Below are 12,662 nucleotides of genomic sequence, written 5' to 3'. Positions count from 1 at the left end.
TTATTTAACCGTCGACCCATTAAACCTTCCTGATGAATTCTTCACGCTTCTTCTGGTGTGCCAACTTGTAGGTTTCCATTGACAGGTTGACGTATAGGTCTTACCTTTTAGATCACGTCCGCGTGAATAAGTATTTCGCTATGGGTAATAAAAGGTGTTAGTTGAAATGCATGCAGAAGTAGTCTGTGCAATTAAACAAAAGTGTATACAAGAGGACGATCAAACAAGGGTTGATAACCTCTCACACTAGGCATAATTCAAAATATTCAGAAGCAGTTCCATGTAAGAGTCAACCTTCACAATCAGATTTTAGAAATTGATCAGTGTATTTTACATGGTTTAAACTGTTTTATATTTTGGCATTTTATAACCCTTGGCTCAAGTTTTCAACTGTGATTCTCGAGGGCCAGTCACGCTGAGCTTGCAAGATCACCACTGACTATATAAATGATTTCCTATTTAGATTTTTCGCAATCAAATGCATCACTCTCACGTTTCCTGAAAATGTGACGTGAAATTCGGCACTGAAGGATTGAAGTCGGGCAATCTCTTTCTACATTGTCAGGGTTTTCTGTTAAATATTCTACTAAAGGGGCCCCAGTGAAGATGGCCACAACCACCAGTTGCCCTCCTGTATCATGTGGAAATGTTTTAATTCACCTGAGACCAATTTGACGTGATGAAGCAAATCAGCACCCAGCTGAGTTACAGCTATTAGTAGTGCTGACCAACTACACAAACAATTCTCCTTTTACTCTACATCGGTACAATCTTCTCTTTTCCCCCTTCATCCTCATATATTGTACCTTTATGCCTGTACCAGCAAAGTCTTTACAGGTAGATTCCCAGCTGATTTGGTTTGTGACCCTAGGCAGTAGGACTACTCTTTCTATTTTTGGCCTTCCAAATGCCGCAGCTGCAGATGTGCTAGAAGCTTTCCTAGGGAAGATACGGCGTCATATCTTTTCACAATTCTCAGCGGAACTGGCTTAGAGTTCACTATGCCACTTATCAGCATTTTGCGTACTTCTCCTACCTACAATTGCTACAATATTGAACTGCAAAAACCTTTTGTGAGGGAAAGGCATTCTCGAGAACAAAGTTAGCTCTAGCACCTAGTCTCAAAGGTATACTACAGTGCCATTAAGGCTTTTGCTGAAACTAAGAATATTCTTCAGGGGCTTAAGTATGCCATGCTATATATGACCAAATTAATACTGACTGAGAAAGACCATGTGCACTAGTTTTACTATATAATAAATTAATTTTGGCATTAGTGTGCACAGATCTTCATCTTGAAAGCCTCCTTATTACTAACCGATCAACTTGCTTTTGGTCCTATGAGTTTGTAAGATTTAATCTTAATTTAAAATGTTTGAATACAGTCTCACATAAAAACTAGTAGTATGTTTGGTACAGGAACAGCTTATATGTCAGAATTAGGAGGCTGCTGCCCTGCTGCTCCTCCAGTGCGAAACATTTTTTTCAGTAAAAGGGTTTTGGTATATTCCCACTTTTAAAACATTTAATGCACTAAAGTTTGGAAATCCCCCATGCATTAATTTATTTTCTGTTTGGAAGGGGAAACTATTGTAGCATGTTAATTATCCGGAGTGAACATATGAGTGGATTTTTCCTCCTTGAAAGTTGGCGTATTGTGTTTTGAGAAAACGTGGTTGTACCTTGGGTTACATTGCTAGACATACAACCATAAATGTTGGTAGGGTAGTAATTGATCAGATAATTTAACAAAGGTAGGTTGTTGCATCAGCAATAGGAAACGCTAAAACTGGGAAATTAACGTCAGTTGGCCCTCGGATCAATAATCGTATGAAGGTCCGTAAAGTCATGTCACAGCCTTAACAAAATTGCAACTAGCTAGTAATGATGGAGAAGAAACTACTTTGAGTAGTGTCCATATGGCTTCCGGAAATTAGGTGATCGCATGCACTTCTCATACAATTCCATATAGATGAGAGTGATGTAAATCATAATTTACAAATCTCTGTGGTTCAGGTTACGTACAGTAATGGCTTAATGAATGGGTAGATCCATTATTGTTTATGGATTCATAATAGATATCGACATTCAGGCTCGCCAGTATCTGTGCCCAAACACAGCCCCATGTAGTTTCACGAAGAGGTTTTCAGTGAATATATTGCCATTGTGTAATGGTGGTTGAGGAGTTTGAGATGAGTTAGATCTGGATCTTTTTCAAAATATAGTAGACATCAAGTGTATTGACACTAAATCTTCCTACAAGATTGAACTTGCAAGTGCCTTTTTTCCTTGCAGCTCTATTTTAGCTCCCGTGCTTGAGAAAATTGAAAAAAACAACTGTTGATGGACAGAATGCAGAACAATGTCATACATTCACTCCAGTACAGAGATCTGGGCCTAAATCCATAGTTTTTTTGCTCACCAGGCCATTCCAGTTTGAACAGAGACAAAGGATAACAGAAAAAAGCAAATCTTGCAATCAAGGATGCAGAAAGTGGGAAAATCAATAGATTTTATAATACTGCCCTCACACACCCGAGAGTGTCATGCTTCATCATTGGGCCGCATCATACACCAAGGTGCAGACCAACACCTTTGGTGGAGCGCAATTTTTTTAGAGAGTGAATGATGAAAAAAGTGGTGGTGAGGGTAAAGTATAAAAGACAGAAAAGGTAGAATAAACACAATTTTGTGCTATTCAAAAAGAAAGACAACAGTCTCTCAAAATCAAGGGACCAAGGAAAGCAGAAAGAAATTAAAACTGTCTAGGGGTTGACTTTGGTACTTTATTCGTGTCAACCTCTGGCAGGGTTAAAATGAAACGTATGGGGTCTCTAGGGCAGGTAACGACCCTATAATCCCCCTGCTAAAACCAACATGTTTCTGCCAGCTACTCGTGTGCCCAGAAGGGTCACTCTGGCATTCGTCAGGGTGTTGGTCCCTATGTAGTACCCCTTGTCAAGTACTTATTACCTTGGGTGTTTAGGACAATATGCCCATCTCGCTCTTTTAGGAAATTCCAAGAGGAGGAACATATCTAGGAGGAAGAGGAAAACAATGGATAGTCATTCCCTCTAAACTTCATATTAAAAATGAAACATCATGCTATGTCCCACGCATCCATCATATGCGAACCATGTTATCACACTACAGCCCATTAACCAGCGCACCCAGTGATACAATGTGGAAAACACTTGCACACAGACACCCCCACACCCAACTGTTTGGTGGGTATACCGAGTCATTCTTTTGTCTATGTGTCCTGTTCTTGATCAGGACCCCACTCAAACGATATTGCTAAAACCATGCTTTGTATAATACTACAAACTGTGTGATCCCTCAATTGTTCGATCTCTCTCACCCCTTCTGTGTGTCCATCTCTACATAAAACGTAGACATACTCACAAGGGTGGGGTTGAATAAACCGCAAACACTTTGATTACTGGCGAGTTGGTTTTACATGCCTTCGACCACCGCCCGGAACAAAGTAGGACATGGCAGGCACCTGAATTACGCAGTTGATCTCGTCTTTTTTAAAGAGGCGATTCCGAAATAAGAGTCTCTGTGGTGTATAAGTGTGTCTTTTGGTTGGAGACACTGACTAAGTCTGTTTTATGCAGAGTGTGACTACAAGAGTACCCGCCCCCGCAGCCCCGGGTTTAGAAAAATTTTCGTAAACCCTTGTGAGTATGTCTACGTTTTATGTAGAGATGGACACACAGAAGGGGTGAGAGAGATCGAACAATTGAGGGATCACACAGTTTGTAGTATTATACAAAGCATGGTTTTAGCAATATCGTTTGAGTGGGGTCCTGATCAAGAACAGGACACATAGACAAAAGAATGACTCGGTATACCCACCAAACAGTTGGGTGTGGGGGTGTCTGTGTGCAAGTGTTTTCCACATTGTATCACTGGGTGCGCTGGTTAATGGGCTGTAGTGTGATAACATGGTTCGCATATGATGGATGCGTGGGACATAGCATGATGTTTCATTTTTAATATGAAGTTTAGAGGGAATGACTATCCATTGTTTTCCTCTTCCTCCTAGATATGTTCCTCCTCTTGGAATTTCCTAAAAGAGCGAGATGGGCATATTGTCCTAAACACCCAAGGTAATAAGTACTTGACAAGGGGTACTACATAGGGACCAACACCCTGACGAATGCCAGAGTGACCCTTCTGGGCACACGAGTAGCTGGCAGAAACATGTTGGTTTTAGCAGGGGGATTATAGGGTCGTTACCTGCCCTAGAGACCCCATACGTTTCATTTTAACCCTGCCAGAGGTTGACACGAATAAAGTACCAAAGTCAACCCCTAGACAGTTTTAATTTCTTTCTGCTTTCCTTGGTCCCTTGATTTTGAGAGACTATCTGTTGTCTTTCTTTTTGAATAGCACAAAATTGTGTTTATTCTACCTTTTCTGCCTTTTATACTTTACCCTCACCACCACTTTTTTCATCATTCACTCTCTAAAAAAATTGCGCTCCACCAAAGGTGTTGGTCTGCACCTTGGTGTATGATGCGGCCCAATGATGAAGCATGACACTCTCGGGTGTGTGAGGGCAGTATTATAAAATCTATTGATTTTCCCACTTTCTGCATCCTTGATTGCAAGATTTGCTTTTTTCTGTTATCCTTTGTCTCTGTTGAGTGTGATTAAGTCTGATTGAGGGAGTCAGAGACATTGTTGTCCCTCGTCTCTCCTATTTTGTGGGTTAACATTCCAGTTTGAACCCAGCCATATGCAAATCAGTCTTGACCCTTTGCCTCATGGGAACAGTCCAGCCTGAACTTCCAAGCCACGTCCTCCCTGGACTGTAAGCAAGCATCCTAGGACCGGTTTCAGGGTTTCACCCCTCTTCAGCCAGGATGGCTTGATTCCAGTGGCATGGAGAGCACGGGACCCACGTCTGGGCCTACCTGTCCCACTCGGGGTGACAAATGCAAAAACAACAGTTGATGGACAGAATGCAGAACAATGTCATACATTTGCCCCAGTACAGAGATCTGGGCCTAAATCGATAGTTTTTTTTGCTCACCATGCCATTCCAGTTTGATCCCAGCCATATGCAAATCAGTCTTGACCCTGTGCCTCATGGGAACAGTCCAGCCGGAACTGCCAAGCCAGGTCCTCCCTGGACTGGAAACAAGCATCCTGGGACCGGTTTCGGGGGTTTCACCCCTCTTCAGCCAGGATAGCTTGATTCCAGTGGCATGGAGAGCACCGGACCCACGGGAGAAAAAGCATCGGAGAATGGAAATGTCTTTTTTGGCCTGTTAACATGAGTCTCAGAAAAAAAGTAACATTTAAGTGTGCCTTTTTATTAATTGCATCATTTAAACAAATGCTTGTTAGAAAACGAGCGAGCATGCTTTCTAAGCCCCGAATTTGCACTACAATGTCCAAAACATTTGAATCTCAAACCGTGAATATGTTCGCATGCCTGCATTTCATGCAACATTGAGAAATACTGGAGCAATTTTGCAACAAATCACGCGGACCTGGTGCAATTTATGAACCTACTCTGTTCAGTCAGGAAATCTCCAAGAGAATCATAGGCATAACATAAGCAACTGATTCAAAGCACAATAAATGTATCAATATATATTCAAAGTTTTTTTCCTTCTCGTAACTAAAGTCCCCGTGCTTAAATTGGAAGTCCGATCACTGCGGTAATGTTTTGGACAGGGCTTCAAGTTGGAGACTCACAGACGTCCAGGTTAAATCCGCTGAGTGGCTGTGTTAGCATTCTGCAAACATCTATATGAACTCCGACAACTGTCCTTTCACACTAAGGGACAAACCATAATTTTAATTAAATTGATATCCATATTTTCTCAGTGTAACATTTGCAGACTCAAACTCCTTGGGCCCAAAAACAAATTCTGCCACGCCTATCTGTTTGTTTAGTGACAAACTTAGAGTTTTATTGGTTAATAAATATATATTTGCCCTCTTAACTAATGAATGCCCTTGCTGTCGTTTTAAACCATTGCATACCTCTTACTTCATTACTCCTCAGCTGTTTCACTGATGGAAGATCCTAGATCGGTTGATCCAAGCGTGTTTCTTCACTTTTCAAGTGAACTTTCATTCAGTGACCCCCAGAGCTTCATCAGGACACACTACCACCATCTATCTGTCTTTCCTTACACTGAGGAGTATGACCTTGATGTGGAGATTAACGCAGGGGGAGTGGAAGGCGCTAAACTTCCCTTTGGAATCCATTGTTTGGATTTTCGGATTTTCGTGTGTTACCGAGCTTGATATGAAAAAACAGAATGCCAGACACATTGTATGTTTTGTTTGACACCCAACTCTGAACTGAACTGAGACTTAACTTGAAAAGTGCAGTACTGCATTGCAGTGTTTTCACTGATAATCTTAAACCTAGAATTGTCCACCCTGCGTGGATTCTGGAAACAAAACCTCTTTCTCGTAGTTCGGTGAAGCCTCCATAAGTTAGTGACAGGTCTTTTTTTTACTGCATTTTTTCTGCAGACAAAACTTCAATATTCCAATTCGAACACAAACCATATTACAACATCTAGATGTAAAAGTGTGCTATATAATTACACTGCGACAATGCTCCAACTGCAAAGAAAAACCAGCATTTTCAATGTAATAGGTTTCGCTTTTGCAAAGTGTTTAAGCGATTGGCATTGTAAATGACATGGCCATTTATTTATGTGTTTTAAACCCAACACCTATGCAAAAGGCATTGTTATTTTTAATGCCAATAGCTGAAACTCTTGCAAATGCGAGAGCACTTTAATGTTTGTTGGCTGTGCCCCTTTCTGTTGACGCTGCGCACCTTATTCAGGTTACAGTGAGCAGCGTCTAAACAACGGGGCATGGACAATATTAAAGTGAAAGCGCATATGGTGCGCTTTCACACAAAGCAAAACCAAAATAATTAATTTAGAAACGTTCTGCAGCGCAGCCGCTGAAGTGAAATCGCTCCGCGATATTAATTAATAAAATAAAAAAGCGCAGCCACTAATGTGAAAGCGGCTGCCTGTAAAATAAAGAATTAAATAAGCTTGGCCGCTAAACTGAAAGTGGACCCTGCCGTAAATAAAATAATTGAATAAGCGCGGCCGCTTTAGTTAAAGCGGACCACTTAGTAATTTAAATCAATACAGTAGTCAAAGCGTGCTGCAATGTCATGGGTGGAATAGGGGAAATGCATTAAAGAAAATAGTACTCACCAACTTACTAACGACTCAGAAGCCAGCGTTTACGAAGGACAATGACACAAGCCAATTAAAATATGAGTGGAGAGTGGGCGGGGCTTCAAAACCATCCCCCCACTACTGCATGCCTCGCAGCAGCGCATGTGCTGCTAAGACTTGACCTACAAATGAAGGGAACCGTGCCAGTCAGGGAAAAGCGTGCATTGCATTCAGCATACACTGTGGCTTTAAGGAAACCAACAGCTACCCTTGCCCAGCATGCACTGTACTGGCAGTGTACCTCACAGCTTCATTTTTTTTTGGAGTGGGACAATAAGATGAATTACATTGATGACTAGGGAAGGAGCGAGGGTTGCTTATGACTTAAATGTGAATAGCTACGATGCAGAACTAGGATTACAAGTATATAACATTTCTTTCTACGTCGTAGGGTGCTCACTTATGTTCTTAACGTAGAATACAGTAGCAAGCCTATCCCCACTGCTTGGTTATCAATGTAAGAAGTAAAGTGTATGTAACTATGGCATGCAATATAGTTCTGATGAGCTTTGGGTAGGATAAATAAATAAATAAACTAAATGGATTTGCCTGGCCTACCAGTGTGGCAGTATTGCCTTGTAAATGTATGAATAAATATTCAGGTTGCTGCCCTATGTATTTTTAAAAGTTTGACCTGCTGGAATTTACTTCAGGGTGGGAAGGGGAATTGCAGGTACTCTGCACGAGTTACCGCACATACTGGAAATTGATGTGGCCACTCATAATGATAACCAAGGGCTTCACTTTAATGTATGTTACTGAGTGGTAATTGTGCAATGCAAAATGTTGACCGAGGTTCTTTTTTGTGTTTTAGATTTCCAAACGCAGGAAAATCTTCTTTACTATGCAGCGTATCCCACGCTAAACCTCAAGTTGCGAATTATGCATGTAAGTGTATGCACCTTCATACAGTATCTTTACACTTATGTCTGTTGCATGTTAAATGAAAACGAAATAATTTGAATTTATCACATTATGAGAGAGATCTCGTTCTATTTCTTCCAAGTGCCTTGTAACACTATTGAGCCCTGCACTCTTCGCGCCTTCCAACCTATGGATGCGAATTGAATTGGCAGCCTACTCATTAGAAAGCAGCTGCATGACTTTCCTTTCTGGAACAGCACTAACATCTAGGCAGCAACATACAAGTGGCCCACACAATGGCTAAAGCACTTGTCCCATTGAGTACATTTTGTGACTGCTCTGTCGAACAGATTATGCATCGCAGCAGCTGATCATGATGATAAGCAACTCTCAGATGTACGCAAATAAAACATTCCCATACCACTCAAGGCACAGTCGAGAATGATACATTCTGAAAAGTTAAGGTTAATGCAAGAAAGGGAGTCCCATCACCATGCCTAGCTCTGTGGGTCCAGTGCATAGAAATCTGTCCACAAAGAGAGTACTGGGTCTGACAGGTGAAAGCAAATAATTGACACATTTGCACGGTCAGCAGTGGCTCATGCAGTGTGCGACCAACACATGAGCAAGAGAGATGGTTTGAGTGCGGTCTTTCAAAAAAAAAATCAGTGACGCATTGGAGAGCTTTGCCGTGGGCCCCAATATCATGAAGCCTGCAAATTCAAATATCATGATAGATTGTATCGAAGGCCGCAGTTAGGTGCAAAAGCACAAGCATCATTGGGGTCCCCACATCTAAGGAAGATCTTATGGTATCATTCACAGAGACAAGCGCATTCTCTGTACAGTGAAATGTTCTGAAACCTGACGGAGATTGATCAAGGAGCCTGCGTTCTTTCAGGAATGTGTACAGCTGCTTATATATGATTCTCTCCAAATGTTTGCTGAGGAAAGGGAGCAGCGAGATAGGATGGTAATTAGAGAGATTATTAGGGTCAGCGTTAGGCTTTTTTAAAGATGGAGACTCTTGGTCACTTTTTCCAGATAAGGACCGAGGCTGAGTACATAGAGAGATTAAAAAGGGAAATAATGGCTGTAGCAATTGTGTTCGACAGACTTGCCATAATACTGGGAGTGCCCAGACCCAGTGGATTTTCTGATTTGGCAGTCTCTAGCAGCCTCTGCTCCAAAGTACAAGGAACAAAACTTTCCAGATGAAAAATTGCCGAGGGAGAAAGCAGAATAAAATCAGAAAGATTGTCCGATTGGCTCCGTGTTGGAGAGAAATTCACATATATATTGTTTATTTTCTCTTCAAAGAAATTGGCTAATGAGTCGCATAGTTCTCGTGAAGCCAGTATCACACGTGTGCAAGAATGAGCCTTAATAAAATCATTAAGTGTTTTGAAGAGAGTTTTTGAGGAATTGCCTGCCTGATCGATCTTATTTGTAATAAAATGTCTTTAAGCCATTTTGATAGCATTGTGATAGCTCTTCAACAGCAATTTAAGTTCTTCTTTATTTCTGGAACTTTGGTCCTTCACCAACACCTTTCCAACCTTTTGCACTTGGATTTCGACAGTTTTAGGTCTGCCGAAAACCAGGGTTTCTGTTTCTGCTGGGGGTGGCAGGATTTTTTTTCTGAGTGGGGCGATTTGATCTTATACCTGGGTAAAGGAGTCGTGGAAATTTTCCTGAGCGGTCTCCATATTTCCATTACTGGGAAACTCAGCTGGAAGGTGAGTCTTGGCTAAGGAGATCAGAGTGACAGATTTTCACTGTCTTGTAGCTTGACTGGGCATTCTTTATGACTTTACCAACTCAGTTGTTTTGGGGATTTGAAAATGTATCAAATAGTTGTCTGTCCAGAGGGGTGGCAGAGGGGGTTCACAACTAAGCTCATGGGAATTAGTAAAAATTAAATCTAGGATGTGACTGGCCGAATGAGTAGGTCCCACCAAAACCTGTTTAAGACCTAACATTTCCATGTCAGCCAAAAAAGGCCACTTCATTGTTTAGAACATTTTCACTATGAAAATTAAAATATCCCAACAATAAGAAATTATTTGATGCTAGAATGCGAGCAGTGATACGCGCCACTAAGAGATGATTAAAATTTTTCATAGCTCCAAGGGGATGATAATTTAGTGCACCCTTCCAAAAATCAGTGGCAGAGAGCCTGATTCTAAAAATATACAAAAATATATATTTCCACCCATTCAGCTAACAAGGTTACAACTATTTCTACTATGTCTTTAAAAGTAATTGCTACACCTCTTCCAGGTCTGGAGTCTCTATCCAACTTAAACAGCTGACACTGCTTTGGGATAGCTAAAGGGATGCATGATAGAAATGCTGTATTCAGCCAGGTTTCTTTTAAATTACACAGGTCAGGAGAAAGAGGTATCATTCCAAGATGGCTTTTGTAGGTTATTTGCCTTTTCTGCATGGTCACCCTAGATTTTTCTCTTTTGTTGGATGCTATTTTCGTCTGTTGGTTTTAGAACTCTGTGCACATTACTCTGCTAACCAGTAGCAAAGTGTCTGTGCTCCCCCTTTAAATATGGTTGAATTGGGCCATTCCAAATTGGTATATTCAATTTGCCTAGCAACCCCTAGTATATTGTGTACAAAGAGTCCCCAAGGCCTAAAAGTTAAGGGTCACTGGTGGACTGTGGCAACTGTTATGCCATTCTCTACAGTGGCAAAGCAACCATGGCTTCAGGCCTACCCTATGTAGCATTAGTGCTGCGGTGCCACCTGTGAAAATAAGCCTTTTTGACAAGCAGAAACCTCCCTTTTAAAATGTTAAGTCACTGCTATGTTAGCATTGTAGCCCATAAGGTAGGGTGCATGGTATTTCAAAGTGGGACATGTAGAAAATTAATAGTGCCATGGCCCTAATAGCTGTTTTCACATTGACAGTCCTAGCTGTCATATGTAGAAAGCCAGAGTTCAGATTAAAATACTAATACTGTATCTCAGAAATGGGCAAGGTAGAAAAATAATTAAACCACTATTTTCAGAAGTTATTGAAATCAAATTCAATGGAGATGTCAGATGTTTAATAAACAATATGCTATGTTCTGGAAAGTGTGAGCACTGGAGCGTGTGCATCATTAAGACGAGGAAGTACACGCACCATACAACGAGAAATAGATGATTGCCAGACGTGTGTACAGAGAGTGCATCACAAAGTCCGAGTATTGCATGTAGTGTACACATCAAAATCTGTGCAGTTTGAGAAGGAATATGGTAATAAGTGTGTGACAAACACACACCATATAGCAGCAGCAGTATACAGTGTAACTAGGAGGCTCTGTGCACATCTCATGCAGCACAGGGCCACCGTAATCGAATCTAGTATATATATTGAGAAAACAGTTAAACAGTGAGGCTATTGGGTTTAAATTATACAGCGCATAACAAACTGCATGTGCTGGTATATGGTGTATACAAAAGGCAGTGTGCAAGTGTGGCCTCTACTGTGGTTTGCGTGGAACATTCAGCAAGAGATATTTATAATAGCCGACACACAGTCACATAATGTACAAAAAAGTAGCAGGATAGCCAAGGATATGTGTTAACTGCCAGCACATGTCAGAACACTAACCTGGTGCCAATGATTCCACAGGAGCAGAAGAACTTTTCCCAGCACCCCCAAGTGAATGCTCTCAATCTTAATAGAACTCTAATTGAAATATATTCACCAGGGGGAAGGGGGATTTGGGAGGAAAGAGAAGAGACTGCCTTGAAGTTTCTGGTAGTATCTTCGATACTCCACTCTTGTCAGGCTGTGTGAGTTCTTTCTTTTGCCAACAGGAAGATTATTCATACATAATACCTAAAAATCAGAGTAATTAACAAGAATACACGACGGTTCTCACACTGTCTTACTCACAATTCTAATACATGCAATTACAGTTGATATGTAAATTTTCCTGAAATCACTATTCACAATACCTATTGAAGCTTCAAAGACTAGCCCCTCCTATTGGTAGTTGAGAAGTAATAGTCAATTCTTTCTTGAGAGTTAAGGTTTCAAAGTAATTATATAAGTCTTTTTCTCTATATTGTTGAGGGAGGAACACGAGAGAGTTCAGCTCCCTTTTGTTTTAAGATTATTTAAAAATAAATATACATTTGAACTCTGGGAAAATTCTCCTTACTTGTGCTTCGCGATCTTTCAACACTATTCAACCTCTTACTTGTCAGCTGGCAGATACTGCTCTGGAGATGACAGATACTTGTCATAAATAACCGTTCTTTGACTCTGGAATTTCTTTCTCTTCACAAGCGGGATATTCGCAGCTCTTGAAGACCATGACAAAATCTATTGTTGAAAAGGAAAAAAACGACTCCTCGGATGTGCACACCAGCCTTTTTTGAAGGCGAAGATAAGGGGAGGAGTTTTTAGAAAATTCTAGACTTCTCTGAGGTAAATTCAGGCGCAAAGCTGAGATGATGCTCTCAGGCAACAGGTTCAGTTGTAGTGCGCAGCTGACCCATCGAAAATCCCTGGCGGCCATGTTGGGTTTCCGAAAGGCAGCGGTTGCT

The 12,662-nt window shown here is 41.1% G+C and overlaps 1 protein-coding gene across 3 annotated transcripts in view; it reads left to right on the top strand.

Annotated features, from left to right (window-relative positions):
• The window catches only part of GTPBP10 (GTP binding protein 10), a 148,481-nt gene that overhangs the window by 76,505 nt on the left and 59,314 nt on the right, over positions 1-12,662 (top strand). For all 3 annotated transcript variants that reach the window (XM_085631345.1, XM_085631344.1, XM_085631343.1), the window contains one exon: positions 8,056-8,129. In XM_085631345.1, the coding sequence (XP_085487471.1) occupies positions 8,056-8,129 (74 nt within the window). The remainder of the gene's footprint in view (positions 1-8,055; positions 8,130-12,662) is intronic.

This window comes from Triturus cristatus, chromosome 10 (assembly GCF_964204655.1).
Source record: "Triturus cristatus chromosome 10, aTriCri1.1, whole genome shotgun sequence".
NCBI classification, from domain to species: Eukaryota; Metazoa; Chordata; class Amphibia; order Caudata; family Salamandridae; genus Triturus; species Triturus cristatus.
The sequence above is the reverse complement of the archived record's forward strand: the minus strand, read 5'-3'. Positions and strand labels throughout refer to the sequence as shown.